Source organism: Leguminivora glycinivorella, chromosome 26 (assembly GCF_023078275.1).
Source record: "Leguminivora glycinivorella isolate SPB_JAAS2020 chromosome 26, LegGlyc_1.1, whole genome shotgun sequence".
NCBI classification, from domain to species: Eukaryota; Metazoa; Arthropoda; class Insecta; order Lepidoptera; family Tortricidae; genus Leguminivora; species Leguminivora glycinivorella.
This window is the reverse complement of record NC_062996.1, coordinates 6,277,778-6,305,337: the sequence shown is the minus strand read 5'-3', so window position 1 is coordinate 6,305,337 and position 27,560 is coordinate 6,277,778. Positions and strand designations below refer to the sequence as shown.

At 37.3% G+C, this 27,560-nt stretch overlaps 1 protein-coding gene across 2 annotated transcripts in view; it reads left to right on the top strand.

Moving 5' to 3' along the window:
- The first annotated feature begins 2,734 nt into the window (after nucleotides 1–2,734).
- Nucleotides 2,735–27,560, top strand: part of LOC125239865 (transferrin-like) — a 35,767-nt gene continuing 10,941 nt past the window's right edge. For both annotated transcript variants that reach the window (XM_048147591.1, XM_048147590.1), the window contains exons 1-10: nucleotides 2,735–2,886; nucleotides 16,351–16,435; nucleotides 18,528–18,664; nucleotides 20,593–20,741; nucleotides 21,067–21,211; nucleotides 22,575–22,759; nucleotides 23,813–23,955; nucleotides 24,446–24,618; nucleotides 26,368–26,495; nucleotides 27,167–27,279. In XM_048147591.1, the coding sequence (XP_048003548.1) occupies nucleotides 2,826–2,886; nucleotides 16,351–16,435; nucleotides 18,528–18,664; nucleotides 20,593–20,741; nucleotides 21,067–21,211; nucleotides 22,575–22,759; nucleotides 23,813–23,955; nucleotides 24,446–24,618; nucleotides 26,368–26,495; nucleotides 27,167–27,279 (1,319 nt within the window). In that variant the 5' untranslated portion in view covers nucleotides 2,735–2,825. The remainder of the gene's footprint in view (nucleotides 2,887–16,350; nucleotides 16,436–18,527; nucleotides 18,665–20,592; nucleotides 20,742–21,066; nucleotides 21,212–22,574; nucleotides 22,760–23,812; nucleotides 23,956–24,445; nucleotides 24,619–26,367; nucleotides 26,496–27,166; nucleotides 27,280–27,560) is intronic.

The following is a 27,560-nucleotide window of genomic DNA, read 5'->3' as shown; positions in this document are numbered from 1 at the left end:
GAAACGCCACAGAAATGTACTCTAACTCTGTCGGGCCAATACGCAAGAGCGATAGAGATAGATAGCGAAAGAGATATCGTCAGCGTTTCGTGAGCGTTTTGTGAATTCGGCTACGCACACAGGTGGCGTAGTCAATATGCCAATCGCTTATGTTCCATAGCGAATTAAACCACTAACGAAACGCAAATATCACTGTCGCACAAATATGGAAAAGACAAAGCGCTTCGTTCAAGTCGTCATCGTCTCGTCTAAGGCGGTAACAGAGAAGTGCGCTTTGTACTAACAGCTAACAGCAACACTTTTAGCTAACCATCGGTAAACTTTATGCCCTTATAATCAGCATCTTCATCAACATCATCATCATCATCATCATTTCAGCCATTAATCGCCCGCTACTGACATTATGCCTCCCTTCGTGTACGCCACTTATCCCGGTCCCGGGCTAATTTCATCCAGAAGTGCCCCGCAGTTTTTCGAATGTCGTCCACCCAACGAGCCAACGGATGCTAGGCGCTTCTTACATCCGATAGCGGCCACCGTTCGGTCAACATAAATGAGCATTTCTTTTTTTTTTGCTAATATTTTTTTTTTATTGTTTTAGGGAATTTTAGGTCAATTGTACTCAGAATCACGAGTACTTTCAATCTCACTGGGAGACAAAAAGTGTCCCAGAATTTCCATACATTTTTGTTACTTTCCTCTTTTGTTACCCCATACAACATGTACGGAAAATAGTAACAAAATATGAAAAAATCGTATGGGACAATTTTTTTAACTACTAGGATTGAAAAGGCTAGTAATCACACTTCACGTCACACTTCATAAAAAAAAAGAAATGCTCAAATAAGGATTACAACTGTACAGCTAACAGTGTTGTTGATGGTACCTAAAGTTAGGAATATTATGTTGATATGCTTAAAAAAGTATAGAGATGGCATAATAAAGACATTTGACAAACTTGAGCGTGTAGCTTCAGTATAATAAGATTACGGTGTAGCCAAGACGACAAAACGCTCTGTGTTGTACGATACGGTACCGAACCTACTACATTTGTGTAACGATTTCGACTATCAAAATCGCTGCTTATTTAGCTTGGACGGACTTTAGTCTTATGTATATTATTATATTATCTATATTAAGGATACCTTCATAGGTTGTAGGAAAAGAGTAAAATGTAAAAACTTTGTGATTCTTATCACGAAAGCATAGAGTTGAAAATGAGAATGTTTGATACATTATAGAGCGTTTTAGTTTTAAATCTCTATCGGTCTGCATAAAAGTTTTACTAGAGACAAGTTAATTAAAACGACTGGCAATAATGTTATTATTTTGTTACTAAGTGCGTCTTCACATTATCCGATCCGATATTGGATGTCGGACCGATATCCCATACATTACAGGCACCATCTTGGATTTATTTAAGTAATTTCCTTCCGACATCCGATATCGGATCGGATAATGTGAAAACAGCTTAAGGCACGCCATAGACAGTCTCAAAAATTCATAATCTTAAAAAAATCTTATCTTAATCTGAAAATTCTGTCAGATTGAACTGACAGATTGCATACAAATCTTTTTTAAGATTATGAATTTTTAAGACTGTCTGTGGCGTGCCTAACTGGGCACTCTTAATACTTCAAAAACTTATGACAAAGTTGCATTTTATCTACAAGAGTGCAAAGTACTACCGGGACTGATAAAGCCCATATAAAAAAGTGTACCTACTCCTGAAATGTACCTAATTATGGCCATAGATTAAATATAAGAAATGATAAAATATAAATATAAATATAAATATAAATATTATAGGACATTCTTTCCGTTATCAGATTGACTGAGAGCCTTATTATCACGGATTTTTGAAAACTCAAAATTAGGAATTGTGTTGTGGGTACTCAGACAACGATATATATAATATATAAATACTAAAACGGGTAAATTTATAATTCATAGAAAACATCCATGACTCAGGAACAAATATCTATGCTCATCACACAAATAAATGCCTTACCGAAATTTACTTAAATTGGATTCGAACCCGGGACCGCGGCGTAGCAGGCAGGGTCACTACCGACTGCGCCAGACCGGTCGTCAATTAAATATAAGAAGATCATACCATATGGCGCCTAAGAACGCGCATACACTACACCACACATAGATGGCGCCGCAACGCTCAACATTACACATTCTTAATATAATCTTTCACTTGCTCGGGTATCAATGCTGGCACGTGCAGTTTAATAACTACTTTGCCCCCACAATAGGGCATTTTCGCGAGAACAATCACCAAAAAAATTTTTCTAAGGTAGGACAAAAAAAAGAGACAAAAAAATAGTCCCAAACTTTTCTATTATTTCACATACTTTTGACTTTGTAACCGCTGTAATTACAAAGTGTTTGAAAAATGGTAACGAAGTGGAAAAATTGGAACGAGTTTTTTTACCTAGTAGGATCGAAAGGGCTCGTGATTCTGAGTAGGAAAAACGTAAAATTTAACTACTTTGGAAAAAAAAAAGGTATTGAATCTTTTGAAAATGCCCAAATACATTCCACGGTGTTTAGTTGTGCGAGGCAGGATGCTTATAAGCTGAAGTCTTTATCATCTGACTAATCTTTGGATTCACGTACATAAATATACCCGTTAATCGTTATCTATGCGATATTATATCACCTATATTTACCCTGAATTTCGAAATGGATAAGATAAGCATTTTATCGAGCTGAAGTCCTGAAACTCACACATAGTGTGTCGAGGTACCGCGGGCGTTGGTGGGATTATAAAATAGTGTATTTTTAAGTTTTTTTAGTACTTTAAGTAGTGACAAATGGCGTTGAGAAGTTTTATTTTGCTGTCGCTTCTGGCGAGCGTGTTTGCGCAAGATAGATGTAAGTATTTTTGATTTTGTTGATGATGTAATACGAAGAGATAAAGTATCTTGAAGGTCGTAGATATTGACTAAAGATTTTCAGTTTTGAAATATGAAAAGCGGTGTTTGTAGTAAAATCTACCTAGACAACTTTTTATGGCATTTAAGTTGCTTATTTAGATAAATTAAACCGATAGATTTTTATTAATTTAATATTAAGCTATCGCCTTGGAAACTGATTCGTCATATCATCACTACTTTTAAAAAATCTCGTATCTCACGCTGTTCCTCAAAGTTAAAACGCAGTAAGTCTATATGCATTCCATACATACTTACTACAATTTTCTTTTCATTGACAGACGAAGATACAAGTTTTTTTTAAAGTATGTAGTGACGATATTGTTCTTTGAATCAGTTTTATAGGGCAGTTCTTTAAGTTATTAATATTTACAGGCTTTAAGACAAGATATACATACTAGCGTTTAAGATCTAAACCTTGAAAAGTCGTAAACATAAGGTGGAAATCGACGTTAAAAATGCAATTGTATTATCTACAAAGTTCTTGTCACGTGACAAACTGATTTAGGTGACAATGAGTCACCGATCGATCGACAAATTAATCATTGATTGCCATGTCATAATATTCGCTGAAACACTTTGATGTGCCGTTAAAACGAAATTAGAAATCATTTGACGTTTTACAGTTATTATTTTGTTCGTGTTGGTGTAGTGAATATGTGAAGTGAAACACTCAGTGTTGCCAACTCTAATTTTGAAAAAATGCTTGACTGATGCCAGGAATACGCCAAAATATAACAATTTTTGAAGTGAACTCTTGAACTTGTCAGTGTTTCATGAGCATGTTTGTTTTTTCAATGATTTGAGAAATTATTAACGATGTAAAATATTTAAAACAGTAAACACGCTACGCTAGCGGTTCCATATTGGAATCTTTCGCTTGCTCGGGTATCAATATTGGCACTTGGGGTTAAACAACAACTTTTCCCCTTGTAACACAAAAACAGTTCTTGAATCTTAAACTATCAAAGGTGATATTTTAGGGTCACCAATGGTTAATTACCGCTTGTATAATTTGTATAAATAGCTAGCTTTTGTCCGCGGCTCCGCTCGCGTTAGAAAGAGACAAAAGGTAGCCTATGTCACTCTCCGTCCCTTCAACTATCTCCACATAAAAAAAACTCGTCAATTCGTCGCTCCGTTTTGCCGTGAAAGACGGACAAACAAACAGACCACACACTTTCCCTTTATAATATTATGGATTACAATTCCTGACTATAATTATATTAAATTTGCTTGTATCTGCTTGGTGAAGTGAAGGTAGCACTGAGCTCAAGTCCGTTTTCACACTATCCGATCCGATATCGGATGTCGGACGGATTTCTATGGAAGAAATCCAAAATGGCGACAGTAATGTATGGGATATCGGTCCTACATCCAATATCTTTGATGTTTGCCTTTGAAATCCTTCCTACATCCGATATCGGATCGGATAATGTCAAATTTTAACTTTAACTACTTATTCATAATAAAAATTAGCTCAATATTCGACATGAACCGGATATGTGTGAAGTATTTGATATATTAAAATATCCGATACATATCGTATCTATAGAGCTAATTTATGACATAGATTTAAAATTTCAATCAAGTGAACCCTTAAATCTAAGGAGTCTTTAAATAATGAGTCCAGCCCTTCTGTCCGTTTAGCACAGCTTGCCTTGTCGCGCGCATCGCGTCCATACTTAAAGCAAATACTATATATACTGGGGACGCTATTGCTATGTCTTGTATGGGAACCCTGCATTTTATGATTAAGCACTGAGACTTGGCACAGTTGTTCACTGGGTGGCCCTGAGTAGATAAAGATCGGGAGGCATCGAGAGCCCCCCTTCATTTAGGAGGGAGGAGGGGGGGAAGGCTGGCGCCTCCGCGCTTCCTTTGAAACCATATTTCTCTAAAACTGTACAAAATAGGGCATGCGATATATCATTTTCGGATAAATGAAGGACGAGGAATTCATTTTTGGAACAAAAAAATGTATTTTAGAACAAAAATACAAAATAAAATGGGAAAATCTGAAAACTATATTTTTTTTTATACATATTATTGCACATTTTATGAAAACTGTAATGGTTTTTTTCTAAATAAAAAATATTATTTAATAGCTACATTTATCTAGTTTTAGAAAATGTATAATTTGTTATAGAAATATATTATACGACGAGTGATAAAAAATAATTTATATCGCCCGATAGGGTGATTTGAATGCTCATTTCAATAAGTTTTGTCAATGATTTCAGGTATAATCACTATTTTAAACACACTAAAGCCGTAATCATTGTATTTTATGGCTATTTTAGTGATTAATGTACTTAAAAAAAATTTAAAACGTTGAATATGTATAATGTATACTTGTATACACATATAGGCTACTTGCTTCTTAGTGAAATCGGCTTCTTTGTAAGAACTGTCAAGGCGAATTTGAACAACTTGCTAATATGGAGTTTGTATGATGTCGAATTGGGTGACGTCACGGTCAACTCAGTTACTTTATATATTTCTACGTGACTTATTAAATAGAAATTGGATTTAAAAATAACTTCTGTCCATGTTTTTCTTATAATTATCTGATGCTTTATTTTGTGCATGGTATAAAATATTTTGTTTTGACTACAGTTCCCTATTATAGCGCTTTTATACGCGCAATCATACGCAATAGGTTCACACGCGCGCCCACACAAACACACACGCACACACACACGCACACACACACACACACACACACACACACACACACACACACACACACACACACACACACACACACACACACACACACACACACACACACACACACACACACACACACACACACACACACACACACACACACACACACACACACACACACACACACACACACACACACACACACACACAAACTAGTTTAGGTTAATTAGTTTAGGTTTAGTGAAGTACTTAGGGTCCGACTGAAAACCAGCGTTGCAGTAAAAAAATACTGCAACATTATGCTGAGTCGCGCCCCTTTTTAATATCCATGTTTGACCTAATTATTTTAATTTTAACATTGTGACATTGTGAAATTTGTGATATTAAATAAAGCCATTCTATGTCTATGTCTATGTCTATGATAACTTTTTATAACATTATCCTATTTTGTTCTTTCTATACAATATATATCTAAAAGCAATAAATATGAATGAAAAGCCACATTTATGTAGTTTATAAAAATTAATAGTTTGTTACATAAATATATTACGAAACGCGAGATAAAAAATAATGAAAGTGACGTGGCAGGGCGATCTTGATGTACGGTACGGGTCAGCTTGTATGATTAGATGAGGTGAGGTAAAGGTACTCAAAGCTCTCAAAAAGTGTAGTTATTTAGAGTACTTCAAATTAAACAACATACTCCTATATAGTCTGAATTTAACTATTTATATTACATGAAATGATCAATTGATATGATAGGTCAGATATATACATCTGATCTTAATACATCTTGTGAAATAGTAGTTATCTATATGATTTGCTTAATTTATGGATAATTCTTACTTGACATATTTATTATTCCAGATCTGCGTCCTGTACTTTGGTTAACGAGTGCCGAAAATAGTTATTAACCAAAAAAGACCGCCAAATTAACAGCATTTCACCGACAAAAGCTGCCTTGCACCAACCATTTTTGTAAGGGTTATAGGTATATCAAGGTGTCCATTTATGGGGTCAACTAAACCCAATTCAAAATTTGCCATTATTTGCTACTTGTGGCTGGACGAAAGTCTGTAAAAATTGGTATTTGGGAGCCTACTTGCCCGCAACGTTGCCTGTTGCTGCAGAAACATGCCTCGAAATTGTCGGATGCAGGTGTAAAAAACAGTGCCGCGTAAGGTGCAATCGTAAAAAAAGACTTTTTAAATTAAATGTTCGGAGCTGATGTGCTTATGCAGTGGATGTTGTGATATACAGAGTGGGGCCTGTAACAAAGGCGAAGAATTGAACTCTAGGCTATTCTTCTTATACTGATCAACATTTGTTCGGCGACTTTTAAAAATAACTTGTATTTTGATTTTTATCACCCTTGAAAGTTTTTTCTAAGAGCTAATGTATTGCGAATTCTGTTAAGTCTAAAGTGTGACAGACAACGTCAATGACAACAATAATGGCGTACATTGAAGCTAATATTTATTTTGTATGAAAAATTAAAAATTTAAAGACATCATAATTTTTAAAAGTCACTGAACAAATGTTGATCAGTATAAGGAGAATAGCCTACAGTTCAATTCTTCGCCTTTGTTACAGGCCCCACTCTGTATACATAATTAAATTCAGACTATTCATGTTGTTTTATTTGAATAACTCAAAATAGCTACACTTTTTGAGAGCCTTGAGTACTAGCCCCGATACACATGTTTTCGTCTAGTCAGACTATTTTTTGAGGTTCTCCTTTGTACAAAAGCAATGTCTTAGTTCAAAAATCATTAATGTTTAATGCTAATACGAATCTAGTTTATTTTTATGGCACTATTGCGCAATAACTAACTATCATTGATACTGAAAGGAAGAATATGACGATTTTTATTTTATCTTTTATGGATGGGTAAAACCGATTTAATTTAAGGAGGCCCAAAGGAAGTAACTAAATTCTGCTAGTAAACTAAAAAATCTTCAAGCCTATGCATGCAGAACGGCTTCAGGAGAGGAGAACGTGATTAAGACATTTTTTTTGCAATATGTCACATGCAATTTTATTTTACAATCAAAATAAACTATATTATAGGACTTTTACAATTTTCTGTACTGGGTCGTGATATACCTACATGTGTAAACGTTATTAGAATAAGTATAATTTCTGTATTACTAGACGAACTCCACTGCATAGCGGGTAGTACCTTTACCTCACCTCATCGAATAATGCAAGCTGACCCGTACATTAAAATTTTCATTTTCATTATTTTTTATCTCGCGTTTCCTAATATATTTATATAACAAAATATATATTTTTATAAACTGCATAAATGTGGCTTTTTATTGATATTTATTGCTTTTAGATATATATTGTGTAGAAAGAAAAAAATAGGATAATGTTAAAAAAAATATCACTTTTTTAATATTTTTTTAAATTTTTGTATTTTTTTTTATTTTAAGTACATTAATCACTAAAATAGCCATAAACTACATTGATTACGGCTTTCGTGTGTTAAAAATAGTGATTATACCTGAAATCATTGACAAAACTTATTGAAATGAGCATTCAAATCACCCTATCGGGCGATGTAAATTATTTTTTATCACTCGCCCTATAATATATTTCTATAACAAATTATACATTTTCTAAAACTAGATAAATGTAGCTATTAAATAATATTTTTTTTTTAGAAAAAACCTTTACAGTTTTCATAAAATGTGCAATAATATGTATAAAAAAAATCTCGTTTTCAGATTTTCCCATTTTATTTTGTATTTTTATTCTAAAATACATTTTTTTTGTTCCAAAAATGAATTCCTCGTCCTTCATTTATCCGAAAATGATATATCGCATGCCCTATTTTGTATAGTTTTAGAGAAATATGGTTTCAAAGGAAGCGCGGCGGCGCCAGCCTTCCCCCTCTTCCCTCCTAAATTAAGGGGGGCTCTCAATGCCTCCCGATCTTTATCTACTCAGGGCCACCCAAGGAACAACCTGTGCCAAGTCTCAGTGCTTAATCATAAAATGCAGGGTGTTGTGCAATAGCGTCCCCAGTAATAAACTCTAGAGTTAATACGTGCAGCTTCTGACGTTTCCCATACAATGGAGCGGCAACAATTTTACTAGCGCCATCTAGCGGTACGAGTTGTTCAAAGTAGTTTGTCAGACTTTTATTTTAGTAAATTAAAATAGAAAATGCGATTGCTTCATCTACTTTAACATTTTTAGACGGAATAAAACAAAAAAATAAGAATGTGTGACTTTTTTTAATTTTATACCTACTGAATGAACTAAACTATTTTGATCAACTCATGCCGCTAGGGGCGCTAGTACCGCATGTTGCCAACTTTGGCACCAAGCTGCACGTATTAACTCGTAGAGTTTACATAGTATTTGCTTAAAGTCCAGACTTTAAGTATGGACTCGCGCGCGACGCGGTCTTTCGGGTGTCGACAATGATCTCTTACCATCAGGTGATCTGTCTGCTCATTTGCCTCCTACCTCTTTCAAATACGGATACAAGCGCGATAAGTATTAACTAAAGCAAACAAATAAAACTATGGAAACGGATTAAATCGTGTATAATTTTACAGTTCATCCCGACGTCCAAACTAAATAAAATATCCAAACTTTAATAGAGAAGATGGCTTTACTTTACCACCGGCCTGGGATCCAGTAGTACATCTGATAATGGAACAAGCACGACGAAGACTGTGAGGCATTTGTGTTGTATGGTGTTGGACATTTGCAGTTTGTTTTTGTCAATTTTCTGTAGATTAATTGTTTTTTAACATAGTAATGGTATTTTTTTTAAATATTGTATAACTAGCTTTATTAATAGTGTGTGAACCTGCCTTAAAAATCTATATTATTTATGGTCATGGTTCGTTAATATTTCTTGTACGTGGATATATAGCTTTTGCACATTGTAATTTTTCCTCCACCGTTGACCCGTTGACCACGAATGCTGTTCGTGTGAATGTGTTCGAAACGTCAGGATGAATTGTAAATTCATTATACGCGATTTAAGCCGTTTCCATAGTTTTATTTCATGAGTACCTAACGGTAAGCGAAGACAATATTAAAGCAAACAAACTATTTGTAAAGGTGACGACTCCCTACGCTAATCATTTCATTCTTAGTAAAATATCAGTCATAAATACATAATATCAAATTCGTGATTCAGCCGCCGCGCCTAACGCTCAATAAACGTATCGAGACCGATAACGATAAGGTATCACGTAGAGGACACTGTAGTTAGGTAGGTATTTGTTGACAATGAACTAAAATATGCGGATGCTTCGACTGGGTAGGCCAGAATAACATAACCACAAAATTAAAAATTTGAAAAAACCCTGACATAGTGGACCGATTTTCATGAAACATGGCTAAGAACCAAAGATCTATATAACTTCGTATAGCCCAATAAAGCCTAAGAAAAAAAGTACCCCAAAACCATACAGAAAAAGGTACGGTGAGCTAGATGGCGATACACCTTTGGGGTACGCTCGGCTAGATGGCGCTAATATTAATATTTGACATTTTAAAACATATCAAGATAAGAATATGGTCCAAATTGTCAAAACTGAGGTTCAAAAGTTTTAAGCCTGTGTCGAGAGATGGCACTCTATGCACTGTGATTACACATTTTACTTTGACAGTTTAATACTCGATCCTCTTTGCTAAGAACACTCCTGACTAACTCAACTTTCAAACGAAAAACTAAATCTACATCGGTTCATCCGTTCGGGAGCTACGATGCCACAGACAGACACACACAGGCAGACAAACAGACAGACAGGGAGACGGACAGACAGACAGACACACACGTCAAACTTATAACACCCCGTCGTTTTTGCGTCGGGGGTTAAAAATCAGATCCGTCGCTAATGAAAGTGATCCCGCAAATACGTGGCAATTCCAAAAAAAATGCAGCACATTGATTACTTAAACCTCTAAACTTGAACTCTTAAAAATTCTGTAATATTGCAATAATTGATCCAAAGTTAGTATGACTTATCAAGTTATCGGCGGAAACCGTTATCAGATTATAAATAAAGGGGAGTGTGGTATTTCGTTATGTTGCCATGCAAATAATGCCATGTACCGGGTATGCGCCCGCGGGAAACTATGCCGCCGGCAACTTTTTTCCAGTCTATGGCACTGGTCCCACCACGAGCTAGTAAGTAGTAGTAAATGAGCTATCGGCTATAAAAACGAACAAAAGATAAGCACTCCCGTGCAAATAAAAGAGACACGGCGATATTGATAGCTCACCGCTGGGCGAGTAGCTATAAACATCGCCGTGTCTCTTTTATCTTCACGGCGTTTTCAGTCAAAGGAAATAGTAAATCCGATGTACTTAGGATATGTTTAAGAAAATTAATGATAGAGGGCGTGAAATAAAATTATATGCCGTAGTGCAAGTTGTTCGCTAGATGTCACTGTTACCCCCGCAAACTGGGTCAGCTGGGTAATGACTTGTTGTCGTAAAATGTATAAGTATTTTGTGATGTCCATATTTTTGGTTAGATGTCGCTGTACCATCCGCAAACTAGCGAACGGCATTCTATGGTTAATTGTATGTAATTACTTAAATTGTATATAATAAATTAGAACACTAGTTTTTTTTTTTGCTTAAATTCATAACGAGTATCAAACATAATATGTGGCGTTCCATGTCTAAAGGGCACAGAACACCCCACTAGAAGCCAAATGCAAGCGATATTGTTCGAGACGCAAATCACCAATCCTTGCGGGGTGAGGCGGGCGCGCACGGTGCTGCCATTGGTCGTTTCAAATAATGGCGCGCCTTTATGATTAGCAGTAGGGATGGGAATGGGACATGTCTATTATAGACAATGGTACCGGTACCAGTACTGTGGTGAGTTTGTTTTGCAACAAATTATAATATTATAATTAAATTATAATAAGGCCTAGTTACCCTTCGGGTTGGAAGGTCAGATGGCAGTCGCTTTCATAAAACTAGTGCCTACGCCAAATCTTGGTAGTAGTTTCCAAAGCGGACCCCAGGCTCCCATGAGCCGTGGTGAATGCCGATGCCGGGATAACGCAAGGAGGATGATAATTGTGATAGCATCTCAATAAAAATCATTCTAGTAACTAATAACTGGATGGTGATAAGCAATAATGTGTCAACCCACAAAAACTAAAAAAATGAGATTTTAATGCCATGTTATAGCTGGATTTTTAAACTTCTATTTGCAAAAATGACCTTTTCATTTTGAAAATTTTTACTATCCCAAAAGTAAAAAAATAGGTTAACACAAATCCTATATCGTGTGTTGCCTGTTTTGCATTAATGTGTCAAGAACCTTAACTTATTATAGTAATTGGCAGAAGACATATTTAAATTACAATAATGTGTTATGAGGGTTGACTCAACGATTTTTTACACTTGACTCATTCTTGCAAAACGCAAAAAATGACATAGTTACCCACTATGAGACTTGAATGATTATTGCAAAATGATATTTTATTCGTTGTTTTATGCTACGACCCGTGTTATAAAACATAAGTCATTATTGTTAAATTATATTCGGGTCATAAATTGTTCGTTTTTGGTGTAAGTACCATGACACTATATTGTAAAATATAACTGTTCATATTAATTTATGTTTAAATAAGTTATGACTTAGTCCATTAGTATATTTTTGCACATGAATGGTAAATTCAGTACGAAATTGAACATTTTAAGTCATGAATATACATATTCGTTATTATAATTTGCAAACATTTTTTACAAGTACGTGTTTATATAAAAATCTAATATAAGCTACTATTTTTTTATAATTACTAATTACATTAAGACGTGTTAATGTATGCATAAAAATATTGTTTGATTTTTGAATACTTACTGAATGGTAGTTTATTATTTTGTTAAAGATATTTTATATGTTTTGTTCTTGTACAAGTCATGAGTTATTCATAATTTAAATGACTTAGTCTATTTCTTAGCGTAAAAAAATATTTTGTTGTATATTTTAGATAAGTAGTTTGTTTTTTTTAAAGATGATTATTTGGTTTTTGTAACGATTTTTTGTTGAAAAAGCACAGATAATTTAAATATGTGTCTAGAAATGATCATTACTCTAATAGTTAATTTATAGTATTTTATTCAACAGGCGTTTAAAGGAGGTCAAGAAATATGAGTGGCGTACTTTCCACGAGTATTTTGGAGTCAGTTAAACACCATTGCATACAATACTTTTACAACGACCATGCACTTAGTTTTTAATAGTTTTTTTAAATAATTCTCGCGAAATTCACACTGTTTCCTGTATTGCAAAGGTTTGCACTGTCAGCTCAGCTGCCCAAAGCCTTCCCGCGCACGCACGCAGTATCGTTAATGCAATGCGTTGCCATGATTACAGAACCAAACAATGCGTTTTCAGTTTTTTCGATACGCACAATCCTGTAAATGACGAATAACAGTTCGGGAGTAGAAAAATCATTAAAAGGTTTGATTAATAAATAATGTATTGATTCCTACATGACGACAGGTCTGGCGCAGTCGGTAGTGACCCTGCCTGCTACGCCGCGGTCCCGGGTTCGAATCCCGGTAAGGGCATTTATTTGTGTGATGAGCACAGATATTTGTTCCTGAGTCATGGATGTTTTCTATGTATATAAGTATTCATATATTATAAGTACCCACAACACAAGCCTTCTTGAGCTTACCGTGGGTCTCAGTCAATCTGTGTAAGAATGTCCTATAATATTTATTATTATTTTATTATTTATACCTAATAACATAAGTGACCATGACTGATATGTTACTTAACACTTATAAAGTTAAAAATATGCATAGGTAGAGTATTTTACAATAACAATTTATGTGCTTTAACATGTTTATTTAAGACTCATAGATATTTTTAAACAATTAGCAAAAGTGGGTTAAGTACCATAACACAGTCTTGAAAAAGTTTGACGTCGTCGAACAATTCGCAATAAAAGAAAAGGGCATTATTTCGTCAAATTGAAGTTTGTTTTGAAATTAAGCTACAATAATCACTACTACTGAACGTATTATAGCTGAAAAACACAACAATCTATATAAAAAACAATTTTTTTTAAGAGAAACACAAAAAAATGAGAAAAAATCTTTAGACGCCATTTTCTCAAAATGGTTGGCGTGTGGGTTGACACATTATTGCTTATCACCATTAGTTACTAAACTGTGCATTTTTACTTACGTTTACTAAGTTAAATAACCAACTAAATATTCTAAACTAATCAATGAACTAAATACCACTACAGACTCTACAGATTCTAGATAATTATTCACTATTACAAATCTGCTTTCTTTTATATTTCATAAAATGGTAGCACATGGTACGAACGGCAGTACGAAGTTCCCGCAACAGACATAAACTAACATGGCCCCATGCCTAGTCGTTTACGTGAAAGGGATAGCATATCACATTGTTAACTCGGTAAAGAGGGATGGACGCGCCTCGGCGCCGCTCAGCACAACCATATTGACCAGTATAAATGAACTCCGCGGACAATAAACAATATTCAACAAAATAATTAATTTGACTTAACTGTGGAATGTTGTTCCATCTTTTTTACATGTAGAAGTGTTAGAAGACTTGCCACACCACTTTATGCTGTAAGAGACCATTGTTTGCAACCAAAATTGATTATTTAAGATTTTTTCCCGAGCGGACACGGACACTGTTAGCGGGTCGTATACTTGGGCGCTACTGATCGGTGTCGCACGCGTTCAAACTTTTATAAACCTGATTTGTCGTATGCTTGGTGACCGCGAGTCGCCCTGTAAGGGCCATCTTGTTGTATTGATCTGTGCTAAAGGGTCTACATGCTTTATGTGCTATAAGGAACTTAGGCATGGAAAGTCACATGAAAAGTTGTAATTTAATAACAGATGGCACTGCATTCGAAAACCTTGACTGTACTTTCTAGAGTACATAATGGTTTCAATGGAATTTTCATGTAAACAAATAAAATATAATTTCTTTTGTTTCTAAAATGAAATGATTCAATCTCAAGTACAATAAGAATCAAAATTCCCTAGCAAAAACTTTGTATGGTGGGCCGTGGGCGCTACGAAGCTATACCATAGGTACTATTCAATATACTCTATGATTATCTTTTGTTCGTTTTTATAGCTCATAGTTTATAGTTTACTAGCTCGCGGTGGGGTCAGTGCCTACGAGCTAGTATAAAGTTCGAATAGAATAGAATATTTTATTTTATTTGATTATATTTTATTTAACATCAGTTTGGACAAATATAACAAAGATAAATACAACACAATCTAGATGTTAAATTGGGAGCCCACTCAGCATATTGCCACGGCATGCCGAAGCGCTGGTTTTCAGTGGGTGGGTAAACTAAAATAAGTGGCAGCACAAATATCAAACAGATGCGGAATACCGCCACTGTACAAGTAAATTGACAGCAGACATAAGACGTAATATTACTTAATAACATAAAATGTATGATAAAAAGGACAGTAACATAATAAACAAGCGACAAATTTAACATACAAAGAGGAACAGTTAAAGTTACATAGTGTATGTTCCTACCCAGCCCCTATCACACAATTTTTAGTCTCAAGAAACCGTTATTTAGATTACATTACGACTGCCGTCTTGAGCCGTCCCGACAGGCTGAATCGATTTTAACGGATTCCGATTTTAACCGATTCCGTACCAAAAGGTACAAAAGGAACCCTTATGCGACGCTCTGTCCGTTTGTCTGTCACATTTCTAAATATCTCGAGAACTACTTATGCTATCGACTTGAAATTTGGAATAGTTGTGAACGTTGCAAACATCTACAAATTGAAAGTGTTATTTTTTTGATCACAATGCCATCTTGAACCGTTCCCGATAGACTGAACATGCATGCGCGGATCCAGGGGGGGGGGTCATGGGGGTCATGCCCCCCCCCCCCTGGAGCCTAAGTTGGCCATACAAATAGACCATGTACCATGTACCCCGGGGCCTGGGGTTTTACCACGTGAGCCCCCCCCTGGGCACGAAGCTGGACCCACGCTTGACTGAATGGATTTATTTAACCCTGGATATTTTTCTTCTGAATGATATAAAAAATTACGAACTATAGACCGAAATGCACAAAATCTTTAGAATTTCTTCTGTGGACCGTCACTTGTAGGATTTGTAGTATAACCTACACCCATGCGATTAAAACTGCACGAGGCCATGCGCTTGGCGAGGAATAGACGCCTATGGAGGGACCTAGTCTTCAACCGAATGACATGATGTCACGATCCTCAGCATTGGGGGAACGACTAAAGAAGAAGTATAACCTAAGCCTACACAGTTAGTATCTCCCATCCTTATTGGTACAAGAGAGAGTACATAAACTCACGTCTGTATTCCCCAAAGGGGTAGGCAAAGCACATGAAACTGTTCATGTTTCAGTGCCTCCCTTACTGATAATGGGGTTGAAAGAAAAGTAAATCGTCTATACCGCAATTGAACCTATATCAAACAGTCAACTTCTGCAATACCCACGGGAGGAAAGGAGGTGGTGAAATTCATAGCCCACGCCCCATACACAATAGACACCCGAATACAGAAACCAAACGTATAAAAACAGAAAATACTTAGGATATTAAGGTCCTACGAATCTCCGTAGAGATATCCTTTAAAGAGTTTCATAATAAGATGGTGCTCCTGGATATTAGGTTTTGTTACTTTGTACACTTAGTATCTTATTTTGTGCTTTTAATTTCAGATCGAGTATGCGTTTCATCAACAAGCCAGTGCCAAGCTTTGGAGCTGGGCGACTCTCGCGCCATCTGCACCCCGGTTGAGTCCAGGTTAGTTATCAACAATTCAACAGGCATCACTAATGAGAGTAATGTGTTTTGGCCGACTGGTGAAACCCGATAAGTTGAGCAAACTGGTTTTTGAAATTCGAACTATGTACAATTTACACAATGTTGTTATTTCAAGGACAAATTATCTCAATTTATCGGGTTTCACCAGTAAACCCTCGGTATACTCAACATATATTCATATTCATATTCATATATTTATTGATAAAGTTAATTACAAGTCAAGAATAAGGTACATATAATGGTTTACACTTTGTTGATGTATTTGTAACTTATATAAGTTACAAATACATCACTAAAACAGTTTACAATTATATCTATTTATAAACAGGAAATGCAATGTCATTTTTTAGGGTTCCGTAGTCAACTAGGAACCCTTATAGTTTCGCCATGTCTGTCTGTCCGTCCGTCCGTCCGTCCGTCCGTCCGTCCGTCCGTCCACGGATAATCTCAGTAACCGTTAGCACTAGAAAGCTGAAATTTGGTACCAATATGTATATCAATCATGCCAACAAAGTGCAAAAATAAAAAATGAAAAAAAATGTTTTATTAGGGTACTCCCCCTACATGTATAGTGGGGGCTGATTTTTTTTTTCATTCCAACCCCAACGTGTGATATATTGTTGGATAGGTATTTAAAAATGAATAAGGGTTTACTAAGATCGTTTTTTGGTAATATTAATATTTTCGGAAATAATCGCTCCTAAAGGAAAAAAAAGTGCGTCCCCCCCCCTCTAACTTTTGAACCATATGTTTAAAAAATATAAAAAAAATCACAAAAGTAGAACTTTACAAATGCTTTCTAGGAAAATTATTTTGAACTTGATAGGTTCAGTAGTTTTTGAGAAAAATACGAAAAACTACGGAACCCTACACTGAGCGTGGCCCGACACGCTCTTGGCCAGTTTTATCAATATCCAATAACACATACAATTAATTTAAAACAATATAAAATTATACAATATTTTTATTATACATATCAATATCACTATAAAATCAATTCACATTTCATTTCATGTTGTAAGACCGTGGATCAATGACACCTTATCGAAAAATTCATCTATGGTGTAGCCTACTGTCTCAGGGAAAGAATAAACGCGAACGACAATAGTAGATTGTGACATTAGGGACATGTAAAGGCGGGGTCGCTACTCTTGAGAAAGATCCTCGGAAATGGATCGAAACATGTCGAACGTTATTATATCGATTTAACACGTGAGTAAAAATTCGCTTCAAATATTTTTAAATATATTAGGGAGCATAATTACATATGCATAATGCAATATAGCATAATGACTGACTATATTCAAGATTATAAAATTGAATCGCCCAAGGAAGGAAATTATTTAGCTACCATGAGACACTGCGTATATTTTTTTCAGCTCAAATGTTTATTTTACAAAATATAATGAAAATTAATGTTACCTATGGAAAAAATAAAATTTTCCCCTCACTAACTCGGAAACACGTGTTTTATCCTTTAATGCCAGCAAAACGCATTTTATCCACTTGTGGGTAAAGTAATTTGACCTTGAATATAATAAAATTAACTGCTTTTAACTATTTCCTATGACAGAAAAGTGTCTTATTGCTGCCTCCATGAAGAGAGCTAAAGTTCTGCTTTGCTTCCTCCTACTTAGCAAAAAGGAAAAGTTTAAAAAGTCCTCCCCCCTAACTGAAATGAAAGGTCCCTTGTTCCCACCTAGCAAGGAATATTTCAATTTTGCTCCCTTCTAGTGGGGTAGAAAACACCCCATTCCAAAATGGCAAAGAGGATCGAGTATTATAGAGTTACTGTCAAAGTAAAATATGTAACACAGTGCATAGACTGCCATCTCTCGAGCTCGATACAGGCTTAAAACAATTGGAACAAAGTTTTGACACTTTGGCCCATATTCTTAGCTTGCTATGTGTTAAAATGTTAAATATTAATATTAGCGCCATCTAGCCGAGCGTCCCCCAAAGGTGTAACGCCATCTAGGCCACGGTATCTTTTTCTGTATGGTTCTGAGGTACGTTTTTTTCTTAGACTTTATCTGTCTATACGGAGTTACATATGTCTATCGTATTTCAGAGTGGACTGCGCCCTGCAACTAGTGCGCGGCACAGCTGATGTGGGATTCTTTACTGATGAGGAGCTACTGGTTCTGGGTCAGACACAGCCTACCAATAATCTCGTCATTGCTACTGTCAGGGACTTCACTAAACCAGGTTAGAAACTTTACCCAATATCAAAGTAGATGTCGCTGTTACATCTGCAAACTGTTGTCGAGCGCCCGACGCCTTTTCGTCTTTTGTTAGGAACTTTCTATGTGTCGCGGCATGCAGGAAAGTTTACTCAATATCATGGTAGATGTCGCTGTTACCTCTGCAAACTGCCGTCAAGCGTGGAGTTGCCTTTTGTTAGAGACTTCTTTGTATATTGCGGCAAAGAGGATCGAGTATAATGTAATGTCTTTCGAGTGGATTGCGCTTGGAACAAGCTGATGTGGTATTCTTTACTGATGAGGAGCTTCTTTTTTTTTTTAAGAAAAAAAACACAGTTTCATAGTACCTTAAATTAAATTTTCGCCAAACTGTGAGACAGTTTGTTGGCGTAGCGCTCAATTAAACTTTAAACTACATTAGATTAGGTACTTTACACTAAGATTAAGATAACAACATTGAAGTAGGTATATAGCAATTGTCAGTCTACGATAACAGAAACTTTTTTATGATTCTGGTTCTGGGTCAGACAAAGCTTTTCTGGTTTTGGGTCAGACAAAGCCTACCAATAATCTCGTCATTGCTACTGTCCACAGACCAACCCCTATAGACATCTATTACAAGACGACTCGCGGTCGCCAGCCTTCCTAGTATTTGCACTGATATAAGCGCGGGCGCTCGCCGTGCCCGATCAGTATCGACCAAGTAACAGACCCGAAATCAGCGCGTGTTTTTCGCACTAAAAAATTGGAAAAGGGTATTTTGATGCCTTAAAGATGTCCACCTGTAGTGTGAAATGGTGTGGAAAGGTAACAAGAAGCTCAAATTTAAAAACAGACGGCATTACATTCCACAAATAAGTCATATTTATAATTTATTCAGAGCCGGCATAGGTCAACTTACATTGGCCACTTACGCGTCAGTAGAGGGACAGTCATACTTCTGTCCCTTTTCATCTGGCGCGACTGCCCGCCGTCCTTGAAACGGCCAATCACAGCGCGCTTAACACATTCCCCGCCCGCTCCTCGCACCCCAAACACTGGTGACTCGTATCGCGAACAAAATATACAAGATTTCTACTCTATAGGAGGTTCTCTGTGCTACTGTCAGTAGGCCTAGCACATGATGACCGCGGGAGTATGTCGCCGCGAGATAGATGACACGTCTTTGTCTAATTGTATTAATGACATAAGGACAGGTAGTCTATCTCGCGGCGACATACTCCCGCGGCCATCATGTGCTAGGCCTGCTGGGACTTCACTAAACCAGGTCAGAAACTATGCAAGTTTAGCCAATATCATGGCAGATGTCGCTCTTACATCGACGTTCACTGTAGCCACCTTAATCCTTTGTTCAAACGGTGCTATCAAAATTGCTCTCATAGTCTTAGGGCCCGTTGCATCAACCACAGTTAGCACATCGCACACGCAGCAGAAGTCCATGGAAATTCTTATAAAAATATGTAGCGAACGCTAAATTAAGTAACGGACAAATTGCTGCAACCGACCCCAAAGCAAAAAAAAATGGCCCAGTTAGGGCCATTTTTTTTTTCAAAGTTGTCCACAACAACTTTTTTTGGATTTCAAAATTTTTATGTGGTTTCCACTCATCGCGAGTTCTTTCAATCCTAATACTTAGGAGAAAAAAGTGTCCCAAGGTTTTTTCCCATTCCGTTACCATTTTTTCATACATTTTGTATGGCGGTAACGGAATGGAAGGTCTGAAAATGTATGGAAATCTTGGGACATTTTTTTTCTCCTATTAGGATCGAAAGACCTCCCGATTCTGAGTATGAATCGCGTAAAAAATACCCATGTTACAAAAAAAGTGGGGTGGACAACTTTGGAAAAAATGACCCAACTATAGTATTAACTGACCAAAATCTTCTGGAAAAAATGGCCCAACTATAGTATTAACTGACCAAAATCTTACAGGATCGGTGTCCTTCCAATCAGTGGCCGTGGTCCGCAACGACCACACCAATGGCCTCGAAGGTCTGCGCGGCAAGAAGTACTGCCACCCTGGCTTAGGAGAGGCCGCGCTGCGCTGGTCACCAAGAGTTGAGAAGGAACTAGAAACCAGGGTAAGAATCAAAAGTTGAGCAAATATGAGTGATTTTGAGCATTTCTTTTTTTTGCCACTTTTATGAAGTGTGATATTTTTGAAAAAAAAAATGCTATTTCTACTCAGAATTACTAGCTTTTTCAATCCTAGTTTCGCGTCGGAGAAATGCCATTCGGATACGGCACCAGGAGGGCGATTTTTTGAATCTCGCATACGGGATTTTGTCACTAAAATACCGGTTGAAAACGGTGACTTGCTTATTATTTTCGGTGACAATTTTCTGAATTCGAACGCGTGAGACTCAAAAATCGGCCCGCTGACTTTAATATGCAATTTTGTTTCAGGCTGCCAACACCGACCGTTGCCCAGAAGCAGACTACAAGTTCAAGACAGCCGAGGAGATGGAGGTGGAAACCTTGAGCCAGTTCTTCGGAGATTCCTGTCGCCCTGGAGCTTGGAGCGCTAACGCTACTGTCGATGCTGACCTTAGTAAGTCGTTGTTGCTTTTGAGACTCCCGTGAGACTTCAGCTTATCATCAGAATATTTTGTGCAAGAGATGCAACACAAGAACACAAGGGTTCTTAAAATGGACCAAAGTTACAAAACACAACGTAGTCATTATGATCGACTCTGGCCAACGTGGGACTCGAACCCACATTCTTGGATTGCCGGTCCAATGCGTTACCAATTGCGCCAGCCGACCATCCGTCCATGACTGCGAATACTTGCGTATATGCGTGATTGGTAACGCATTGGACCGGCAATCCAAGGATGTGGGTTCGAGTCCCACGTTGGCCAGAGTCGATCACTGTTGATTTTTTCATTGCGATTGATGTCTGCATTTATAATTTGCGATTTGTAAAGTGGTACGTTCCACAATAAAAAAGGAAAAATCCATATGTTTATATTTAAAAACATATGGATTATTAACATTTTAGTCATTATGTTTGAGTTCAAAGGCTAGTTGAACTTAAGTCAAATCGAGGATGATGAGGACGGTGTGACGGCGAGATAGCTTGACTCTTTTTTCAGAGAGTTGCTAATTGTAGGTAAGTAGTTCAAAGTTGATAAGAGTGGAAGGAAAAGGGGCCTTTACCAATAGGGTATTTCATATTAAATGTTAAACTCACTCAATAGAGGTACTAACTTAAAGAAATGAAAAATGTAAACTGGCTCCGTCCTAACCAGCAAACTCTTTTAGCCATTGGGGGACCACGGGACCAATGGTGAATGTCTTCATAAATGAATGTAAATCTCAAATCTCCATTTACGGAGCCATTCCCACCAACCACTTTGAAAAGTTCAAAAAAACATTGAAAAGTTGATGCTCATGTAACCCGGCAACCTTCAAATCAAGAGTGAACAGGCATCTTCTGGGCGAGCTCACTCCATCGTAGGCCACATCTTTGCCTTTGGCTAGTCTGTGGCCAAGAGTAAGCCCATTTATATTTAAAAAAAAAAGTTAATCTATTCATTGTCTTCACTTCAACAAAGAGAAAGTATCTCCCATCGAATAGCACCATATTCTTATTAATAAGCAAAGAGGATCGAGTATTATAGAGAGTTACTGTCGAAGTAAAATGTGTAATCACAGTGCGTAGACTGCCATCTCTTGACACAGGCTTAAAACTTTTGAGCCTCAGTTTTGACAATTTGGCCCATATTCTTAGCTTGATATGTTTAAAAATGTCAAATATTAATATTAGCGCCATCTAACTGAGCGTACCCCAAAGGTCTAATGCCATCTAGGTCACCGTACCTTTTCCTGTATGGTACTGAGGTACGTTTTTTTTAGACGTTATCTGTCTATACGGAGTTATGTGTCTTTGTTAATAAGTAATTGTTCCACAGAGCGTCGGTACCCCAGCCTTTGCGCGCTTTGCGGACCCAACTCTTCATGCGACTATACAATCGACATGGGCATCACTATCGCTGGCATCAACAACAACAACGCACACATCAAGGCTCTTGAGTGTCTCAGGAGCGGCGGTGACGTCACTTATGTCGCTTGGCAGCATGTCCGCGAATTCTTCACTGTAAGATTCATATTTATATTCCTTATGGCGTACGGTATTAAAACGGCGTAGCCGAATGGCATTTTTGCGACGCGAAACGCCACCGAAACGCCGCAGAAATGTAGTCTGGCTCTGTCGCGCTTATACGCAAGAGCGATAGAGACATCATAGATAGCTACGAAAGATATAATATCGTGAGCGTTTGTGTGGCCAGTTGCACATTAAGAAAGGTCTACGAACCTTGTTCCATGGGGCAACCCGTCGCACATTATTTCGCGTCGACGGCCGGTCTGGCTCAGTCGGTAGTGACCCTGCCTGAGCCGCGGTCCTGGGTTCGAATCCCGGAAAGGGCATCTATTTGTGTGATGAGCACAGATATTTGTTCCTGTCGTGGATGTTTTCTATGTATATAAGTATGTATTTATCTATTTAAGTATGTATATCGTCGCTTAGCACCTATAGTACAAGCTTTGCTTAGTTTGGGATTTAATCGATCTGTGTAAGGTGTCCCCAATATTTATTATTTATTTATTATTTATCGCGAATTTAACGAAGTAAGTGTGACCACAAACGTGATTCTGATTCGTGACAGATTATTTTAAACTAACAAGTAGCGCCATCTATATTTTGCAACGAACAAGTGGCACCCTAGTTAGTGATTGCAGAAATTTTAGGAACTAACACAGGACGCCATCTATCGGATTTTTTCGGAACTAACAAGTTATAACCGATAGCGGATTTTTTTGGAACTTTTGGTCCAGAACCGGCATCTACCCTACTCTTATGCTTTACTCAACATCAATGGCTAAACAATGGCCTTTGTATCTCTGTACCTACAAATTGTATATAAACTGTTGTACACAATAAAGTGATTACTACTACTACTACTAAACATTTGTCGTGTTGTGTTGTTGGTTTCCTTTTTACATCTAAATCCAATTTCAAAGAAACATCATTGTTGGTCCTTCCAGGCTAACACCAAGCTGAGTCGGTACCTACCTTTGGTGATATGTGTAAGTAATTTCTGTTGTTCGAATATGTCACGAATAATATTTCTATTCCTATTTCCAACAGATTCGCAACAATGACATCGTGAGCAACTTCTCTCTCCTCTGCCCTAACGGCACTCTGGTTGGGTTGAACTCTGTAAACATTACCGACACCAACGCGCCTTGTGCGTTCGTCTCTCAACACTGGGGCGGCATCGTCGCTAACTCGTAAGTCTTTTCTTTTTTTTCTCCTGGCTATATTGGCCTAGCGGGTAGTGTGACCCTGCCTGCTAAGCCGCGGTCCCGGGTTCGAATCCCGGTACGGGCATTTATTTTTGTGATGAGCACAGATATTTGTTCCCGAGTCATGGATGTTTTCTATGCATATATTATGTATTTGTATATTATAATTACATATCGTTGTCTGAATACCCACAATACAAGCCTTCTTGAACTTACCCTTTTTAATACATGTATTTGTTAAGTACATAACATACATATAATCACGCCTGTGTCCCTTAAAGGGGTAGGCAGAGCACATGAACTATTAAGTTACAGTGCCACTATTGGCAAAAAGGGGTTGAAAGAAATCCAAATTATAATATTTATATATAAGTCCGTGTTCAGCCCATTTCCAGTTTTAAATTTATCTCTTGCACTGGCGACATCCAAACCGCTGGGAACTAAGCTTGTTCTGACTACATAATATTTATTCCAGTGCCCGTGCTAATGCGCTCCAGACCGAACTTCGTACCTGGTGGCCCGCTGGCAGCAACCCGGCTGACAACACATGGCGGTCCACACTCTACTCTATCCTGGTTCCTCAGTCGTCAAACGCCCAAGTTATTATGGAGGACACTCTGCTCACTCCTGCCAACTTCACTCAGCTTAGTAAGTGAAGACTCTCTGTGAGGAAATACCAAGTAGAAGCTTACAAGATGTAGACTAGCCTTAGTTATTGATAGTCCTGAGGTAGGAATTCCGTCTGACAACTCTTGGCGATCCACACTCTACTTTATCCTGGTTCCTCAGTAGTCGTCAAACGCTCGAGCTGTTTATTTATTTATTTATTTAGACTTTATTGCACGACATAAAATTGTACAAATGGCGGACTTAATGCCTTAAGGCATTCTCTACCAGTCAACCATTGGATCAAACAGAAACCTTAGTTAGTGCAGGATTGTCAATATAGAGATGTGACAAGAACGCACAAATCAAATTACCTATGTATCCAATAAAAGAAAATGTATATATGATGCATAAATATTATGGGTGTCCTCTATTGTCACATCGTTTATAATAAAATAAAAATAAAGATATAGTTGTTGTTGAGGAGAACGTGCTGACTCCTGCCAACTTCACTCAAACTAGTAATTGAAGACTGTCTATGTAAATGTCAGACACAAGCTTGCAAGACCCATGCCAATACACAGGTGGTAGCTCTGTCGCCATTGAGGATACTCTTTGTCTACCAGCAGGCAAGCTGATCCACAATAGTAAGATTCCCACAGAGCTTGCCTAAAATTGATTACAATACTGGTAGCTACCTAATGTAAAGGTAGGTTTCTTTTTTGCTCTATGTTGCCTAGCAGAAATTTTCACGCAGCCAAACTCACTGCTCTACAGTATAAAAGCTTCTCCAATATAGTAATACTTATTTCAGAGAGGTCCAACAAGCAAATTCCCACAATTGCTCAAAAATCGGTACGCTATTAAAGTGCCTAATGTTAAGGTAGGTCTTGTCAACGCAGCCAAACTCTCGTCACAGTATAAAACCAGTAATAAATCTTCTGACAAACGTACGCCGCGCGGTGCACACAAGCGCGTCGTGTACGTACGCAACGCAACACATGCAAGCGGATTTGGATAAACGTGGATAAGAATAATATGCATACTGATTTTTTTTTTTTGTTTTCTGACTGATATAATGTGGACAATGTGGTATTATTATACTTATACTTATCAGCAGCGGCTGGTCCATAGTCGATTCCCACCGTCTTGCCTAAAATTGATTACTAGTAAAGTACCTTAAATGTTAAAGTAGGTTTCTTTATGCTCAGTGTTGCCTAGCAGAAATTTTCACCTGCCGCCACTGATACTTACAGTTAATAGTATTAAATAACAACATCTTACTTTGGACGATGTCGAGTAACATTGATAGTAATATTGTTCAAACCACGTGCTTTCGAACGCAGTAGGTACCTTTTGCATCGCCGCTGCCGGAGAGTAACTACTGAGTCGTCCTGATACTGTGCTCTCGTGGAATTAAGAGTCAAATAAAAAGGAATTGTCATAAACTGTGATAACGATGAAATAAACTAAGTATTTTTCACTTTTGAGCATTTCTTTTTTTTTGCCACTTTTATGAAGTGTGATATTATTGAAAAAAAAATGCTCTCAAATTACTATATCTCCAAGTATTAAAAAATTGTCCCATACGTTTTTTCTTATTTTGACCATTTTCCGTTTTGTAAAACGTTGATGTTCTGGGACACTTTCTCCCAGGCTCGCCTGAGTACAATTGACCTAAAATTCCCTAAAACAATCAAAAATTTTTTATTGGCAAAAAAAAAAGAAATGCTCTTTTTACAGCTCACAATAGTATATTTAATACGTTTTTAAAACGTTGATGTATTTCAGGCCGCCCGCTGACCAGCATTGACAGCGCAACGTCCTGCGTTCCACCTCGCGTCTGGTGTGTTGTGTCAGCTCAGGAGCTAGCCAAGTGCAACTGGGTGCGCGCTGCAGCTTACAGCTTAGGAATCAAGGTATGTGACACTCCCTGATCTGTAGTCTTCCTTAAGCCAAATTCATCTAAGTTAGAGCTCCAGCTCAGGAAGACGAGCGTTGCTTCGCGCGGACTAATCAAATATCAAATTGAATGGATACGTTTTGGACAACAGGGACGCTAGCTCGCTGCGACTGAATTCCTCGAGGAAGACATAAAATGATTTCTGGTCTCCAACACGACACGTCATTTTACATAACTTATTTTATTACTTTATTATTGATATTCTATTTTGTGATGTGTGTTTGGATGGATCAGAAGGCAGGCCCAAATGGCTTGCAAATAATCACTCCATTTAAAAATCTCAAAATAACAATATAACCTCAAATGAACAGGCATCTTGAGCTATACATCGTAGGCCACGTCTTTGCCTTTGGCTAGTTTAAAAATCTAAAAATAACTTATATTGCCCTGTTATGTTCTCGTTCTGGTTAAAATTCTTAACATTTAATATTTGTCCTAAGAAGATAGATTGAAGACTGCTTCTTTGTTTACCAAATTTCTAATAAAAAAAACGAGGTATAGACGGTGTCTAATTATTAGTCTCATAAAAACAGGCTATTCTGTCGGATTTTCTCCTTTTCTTTAAAAATAAATTAAATAGATAACTGCCAGTGTTTTCGATTTTATAAAATTGTTCTTCATTTCCAGCCATCGATCTCATGCGTGCAGCGATCCGATATCTTCCAATGCCTGCGTGACGTGCGAGAAAAAAACGTTGACTTCATTGCCACTTCCTCCAACTACGGATACCTCGCCAGGCAGTAAGTATTCAATTTATATCGACAACAGAGACCACAGATTTATCTGTGCTGTGATAGTGTGAAACCACCGAGTCTTTTGTCTTCTAGATCCAGTAGCCCACCTTCTAACAATAATTTTCGATCGAAATTCAAATTCTAAGAACTTGCTTTTTAAAATTTACTTCGTCTTCACTTTTTTTTACCCTACATCCATTTTGGACATGGATTAAATAACACGCTGATACCTACCATCTATCCGTGGGATTTGTAATCCAAGTTTGCATGTTAAAAACCCATTTCCC